Source organism: Engystomops pustulosus, chromosome 6 (assembly GCF_040894005.1).
Source record: "Engystomops pustulosus chromosome 6, aEngPut4.maternal, whole genome shotgun sequence".
In the NCBI taxonomy this organism is placed as follows: domain Eukaryota; kingdom Metazoa; phylum Chordata; class Amphibia; order Anura; family Leptodactylidae; genus Engystomops; species Engystomops pustulosus.
Window position 1 is genome coordinate 8,722,170 of NC_092416.1, and position 5,779 is coordinate 8,727,948.

At 43.1% G+C, this 5,779-nt stretch overlaps 1 protein-coding gene across 2 annotated transcripts; it reads left to right on the forward strand.

Moving 5' to 3' along the window:
• Positions 1-276: 276 nt before the first annotated feature.
• Positions 277-5,472, forward strand: LOC140065337 (chemerin-like receptor 1). 2 transcript variants are annotated; one of them, XM_072112927.1, is made up of 2 exons: positions 277-403; positions 4,058-5,472. In XM_072112927.1, exons 1-2 carry the CDS (start codon positions 400-402, stop codon positions 5,104-5,106), a joined length of 1,053 nt encoding a protein of 350 aa, XP_071969028.1. In that variant the 5' UTR covers positions 277-399; the 3' UTR covers positions 5,107-5,472. The 2 variants fall into 2 exon arrangements, with proteins under 2 accessions (XP_071969028.1, XP_071969027.1); XM_072112926.1 differs by lacking the exon at positions 277-403 and adding an exon at positions 1,940-2,159.
• Positions 5,473-5,779: the final 307 nt, after the last annotated feature.

Consider the following 5,779-nt stretch of genomic DNA (forward strand, 5'->3'; position numbering starts at 1 on the left):
ACTCTGAAAACCTCTTAACTGTGTATCACTTCCCACATGTGCAGAATAAGTGGTGGTGTGTGGGCGCCGGTGGACCACTTACCCCATCACATTGTGCTACATTTTCAACAAACAGATGAGATATTTGTTGTGAAAAACAACTTTGTAATTTATTTTTTCCCGTAACTTGTTCGAGGAGGAGTATGGGCAAGTTTTCAGGAATTCCTTAGTCTGTGGTCAGTCCGATGTGACCTCTGGATCTTGTTCTCATCCTGTAATGTATTTATAATTAGTTGACAAATAGAAGATGCCTGAAAATACATAATCACATGACGTTACCTACTCTATTAATGCCAAAGCAGAAAATCCCCAAAGTAAAGCTTAAGAAGACGGTGAGCGAATCACGAGCCACGAGCAGCGATGGGTGAGTACAGATGCATCATTATATCAAGTTATATATATATCAACCAAAGAAGGTTTTTCTGGGCAGGTATTATTAATGGCGTTACCCCATGTCTTACCCCCATTACCCCCTGATAGGTCTTTAATAGGTATTGTTGGGTCCCTTTACAAAACACTGGAACTTTGGATGCAGACAGAAAGAGACATCTCTATCCATATTGTAGCGTTCACCCAGTCTCACTGCAAATACCCTCCCTCCATAGTGACAAACATCTGACTACATCCATCAGTGTTGCATCAAGTTTAATAGTAATTTCTGCGGACAGGGGATAAGTGATTTTCTCTGGAGGTACGGAATGTGATATTTTAATTGCTAAAATGTTCACATTTTTTTAACAAAAATATTTTCATGGACTGGGATATGCACATGTGTCCATCCTTAGTTTGACTTTTATCAAAGAATTAAATTTTGTATTGTCTTGCCAAGTGGCCATCTCACAGCACACTCTTATGTTTACGTGTCTGGCCGAGAGAAAAGGTAGAGAGGGATACACCGGTGTGTGGACAGGTCTGGCTAAGAATAAAGGTAGGGAAGGACCAGGGCCGGCTCCAGGTTTCAGTAGGCCCCTGGGCGACAGAACCTCAGGGGGCCCCTTTGCAGTGAACTCACGTGGCAGCATTTAAAATTCAGAAACTAAAACAGTCTCCTGTTTCCTAAAATATTCCCTAATTTATCATCCCAAACAGCCGTATCACGGAAAGGGCAGTTTTGAGGTCATTTAACCAACAGGACAAGCCTAAAACTTTGTGCCCCTCTGCCAAGTAATAAAACTGAAGCTTCTACTCATAATACACCCCTCAGCTGCTGCGGAACCTCATAATACACCCCTCAGCTGCTGCGGAACCTCATAATACACCCCTCAGCTGCTGCGGAACCTCATAATACACCCCTCATAATACAGATCACTGCTGCTGCCTAACATCATAATACACACTTCAGCTGCTTCAATACATCACAATACCAGTTCAGCTGCTGCAGAACCTCCTAATACACATCACTGCTGAAACAGAAGCCTCTCTCCTTCTCATGTACATACAAACCAACAGGCAGTCACACATGCAGCAAGACATATACAGGCAGTCACACATGCAGCAAGACATATACAGGCAGTCACACATGCAGCAAGACATATACAGGCAGTCACACATGCAGCAAGACATATACAGGCAGTCACACATGCAGCAAGACATATACAGGCAGTCACACATGCAGCAAGTATAGCTACATACAGACAAGCATGGAGGCAAACACATCATCACACATACCATACACTCACCATATGGATCAGTCATACACAGCCATACATGTGACATACCATTACACCCTGTGGTGTCTGCAGCAGCCCTGGTATCACACAGAGGAGTCTTCAGGCTTCTCCTCCTCCTCCATCTCTTCGTCCCGATCTCTAAGCTGCCAGATCTCTGCTATACTGCAGCTCCGTGTGAAGAAGAGATGGGGGAAGGGTGGGTTAACCTATTATGTGCTGTATCTCACAGGCTGCTCAGCAGCCTCTAACTCTCCTGTGCCTTGTCCAAGTGAGGGAGGAACAGTGCAGGGCACAGGACACTTCCTCAGTCAAAACAGGGAGTGAAGATGTGCACAGCGTGTGTGGGCCCCGGCAGCTCTCTGGGCCCTGGCACTTGCCCAGGTATGCCGGGTGCTGGAGCCGGGCCTGGGAAGGACAAACGTGTGTGGACAGGTCTGACCAAGAGTAAAGGTAGGGAAGGAACCACCAATGTGTAGACTTGTCTGACCATGAGTAAAGGTAGGAAAGGATGCACCGTTGTGTGGACATGTCTGACCATGAGTAAAGGTAGGAAAGGATGCACCGTTGTGTGGACATGTCTGACCAAGAGTAAAGGTAGGGAAGGAACCACCTGTCTGGCCAAGAGTAAAGGTAGGGATGGCCACACCAATGTTTACACTTGTCTGACCACGAGTAAAGGTAGGAAAGGATACAGCATTGTGTGGACATGTCTGGCTAAGAGTAAGGTAGGGAAGGACCCACCTGTCTGGCCAAGAGTAAAGGTGGGGAAGGACAAACGCGTGTGTGGACATGTCTGACCAAGTGTAAAGGTAGGGAAGGCCACACCAATGTGTAGACTTGTCTGGCCAAGAGTAAAGGTAGGGAAGGACTCACCTGTCTGGCCAAGAGTAAAGGTAGGGAAGGCCATACCAATGTGTAGACTTGTCTGGCCAAGAGTAAAGGTGGGGAAGGAAACAACATTGTGTGGACATGTCTGACCAAGAGTAAACATAAGAAAGGATCCACCATTGTATGAACATGTCTGGCTAAGAGTGAAGGTAGGGAAGGCTGCACCAATGTGTAGACATGTCTGGTAAAGGTAGGAAAGAAAGCAGCTGGTTGTGCACATCTAATGGTAGGAATGGACACACCGGTGAGACATACCGGGGTTCATATTGTTAGACATGAATTTTTTGGATCAAAAAGTTTCAATTTGCCAACAATTATGATGAGCTGATGAATTAGAACCTGGGTTCTCTAGCATGAGTAACACAGGAACTTCTGTAGCTCCGTGGTTCTCTGCAGTGATGCACAACATGTCATGTCATGGGAGCACATGAACCTTTAAGTTGGAGGGAAAGACTTTGAAAACACAACAATGTTAAGAAACATTTATTCGGACACACCTTGGATATTTTTTTAAACTTTCAGGTGTATATCAGTTTTACTCTATTTTTTAGTGTGTTATGTTGTTATAGAAATGTGTATAAATACATTTTTTAGGTTTTTTTGCCATGATCCATCTCATCTGGCAAATAGTTTAAACACTTTTTTGTCACACACAATTTATATTATTGCACACAATTGCTCATTAGATTTTTATCACTGCTGGTGCGCATTTCTGTTGCCCCTGTTTCCCCCTAACACATTGGCCAAGAGATAGCACAAAGATTTTAGGAAAAACAGAGAAAGTATGGGATGGTCATCTCTCTAGATTCCTACCAGCATGCTAGGGGTTACAATAAGATTGTATTTTGTTCTTATCCACCATGTTGCATCCATACCGCAGCATCCAAAAATGTTTGTGTGGGGGTAAGAGATATTTTTGTGGCTATTGTTAACCTACTCACATCCTTATATTTCTAATTTTTTTACTGTTGGGTGGCACGGGCATTCCTGTCCCTGCGCCAGCACACTTGCTGCAGCCGACGAGTGTCCATACATAGAAATAAACCCTCCAGATACATAAAGAGGCCGGCGCTTCTTCTTCCTGGTGCATGTGAGCGCTAATCTTGCGACACAATTTGCTTTTTAAATTTCGCGGTTTGTCCGAATCAGTTGGGTTGTCCGACGTCAACACCCCCCCGATTTTTGTTGCATGCAAGCTGGCGCCGATGCGACACAATCCGTTCGCGAGCACCAAAAACCCGAGGCAATTCAGGGCAAAACGGAAAAAAACCACGAAACCCGACGAAAATACAGCATTCGGATCCGTAGTAAATGTGCCCCATTGACTCGAGAGGATGTCTAGGAGAGGATCCATTGGTCATTTAGTCAGTTATGTTTTTCCCCTACTTGGCCTCAGATCTGTGTTTTGATATTTATTATTACTACATTTAGTTTTTCTAACACATTTTCTTACTTTTCAGATTTTTCTAATATATCTGGACCTACAATGATCATCAATGGACCCATTATTAACTCTTTAGCTAATGACAGCTATCAAGTTCGTAAAGATAATGTCACATTGGGTAACAGCTCTCTTCAACACCAACTCCAAATATTCCAACTAGTCATTGCCTCAGCTGTTCTTTTCCTGGGTACCATAGGGAATGGTTTGGTCATCTGGTTCTGCTTCAGGATGGAGAAGACCGTCAATGTTATCTGGTTCCTCAATCTAGCCATGGCTGACTTCACGTTTGAAATGTCTTTGCCTTTTATTATTTCTAGTATCGCCCTTGACTATCACTGGCCCTTTGGAGACTTTCTGTGTAAGTTCATCTGGTTTTTATTCTACCTCAATATGGCCACCAGTGTCCTCCAGCTCATGGTCATCAGTGTAGATCGTTGTGTCATTGTTGTATTCCCGGTATGGTCTCACAACCACCGAACAAGAAGATTGGCTTTGGCTGTAGTCCTTATCATTTGGGTTATCTCTTCAGCTTTAACTTTACCTTCTTACATCTTAAGATATACAATTGGTGCTGATAACATCTCTTGCGTCCGCCAAGCTGGTGGGAATTGGGTACCGATGGCTCGGTTTTTCTTGTTCTTCTTGGTCCCATTCATTGTCATCATCTTGTGTTACACAGCCATTGTGTTGCGCATCAAAGACAAAAACATCATCAAATCTTCGAAGCCATTTAAGATTATCATAGCCTTGGTCACCGCTTTCTTCATTTGTTGGTTCCCATTTCATCTATTTGTTCTTTTGAGAATATTTCAACCTCAAAATACCAGTTACTTTTACATAATTGGATATGAGATTACTATGGGCCTGATGCTTTTTAATAGTTGTATTAACCCCATTCTTTACGTCTTCGTTGGTCAGGATTTCAAACTAAATTTTTGTGGCTCCTTCCAGACCATGTTAGAGAAGGCCTTCACAGAAGACATGGACAAGGCTCATTTCAAGAAGAGTGAACGTCGCAGCTTCTTTGGGGTTACTCGATCATCCATTGATACAAATGTTATGTGATTATTTACAGAAATACAACAGTCAAAAACAAAGATCAGTCCTATTCAAAGTCTTGAAAAAACCAGTTTGACTGATGGTTGATGTGTAGAACTGACATGCTTGTCGCCTTGAGCAGGTACTAGAACTGTCATGGAACGTTGCAGTATTCAAGAAAAAGAGTTTTTAAAATTATGCAAATCATCCGGAGGTGCTCAGGTTTATGTCACATAAGCACCTCTTGTCACCACCGTATTTTAATTTAACCAGGCCCCCACTGTCATAGTCCCACCAGCTCCTGCCCGAAGAGCTTGAAGAGAACTCATGCCCCGCACTCTCTGGGCTTTGGCTCTTTGACCTAACAGCTCTAACCAAGGTCTTTGATGTTAAAATCCGTTGTCTTATTCTTTCAATAAAATACACAATAATCACCAAATATTGTTGGAATTGTTTCAACTTCGGAATGATATCGTCTTATATTCTCGTCTGGGCATTCCACTCCAGATTAATTAATCTGCCATATGTAAACATTTCTTCAATTCATTAAAAAAAATGTCCTATGTGAAGATCATTTCTCATAAATGTAGTCCTATGGTCCCTTCGAAACAAGACTGTGTCCCTGGATGCGACCACCTCTGCTGGAGGGATTGCACAAAGAAACAAAAAGTTTCTGAATATTGAATGTCTGAGGAGTTAC

Coding starts and splice junctions, on each gene's coding strand:
- LOC140065337 (XM_072112926.1), top strand. CDS start 2,036: ATGTGCACAGCGTGTGTGGGCCCCGGCAGCTCTCTGGGCCCTGGCACT. Junction 2,160..4,057: donor AGGTCTGACCAAGAGTAAAG/GTAGGGAAGGAA, acceptor CTTACTTTTCAG/ATTTTTCTAATATATCTGGA.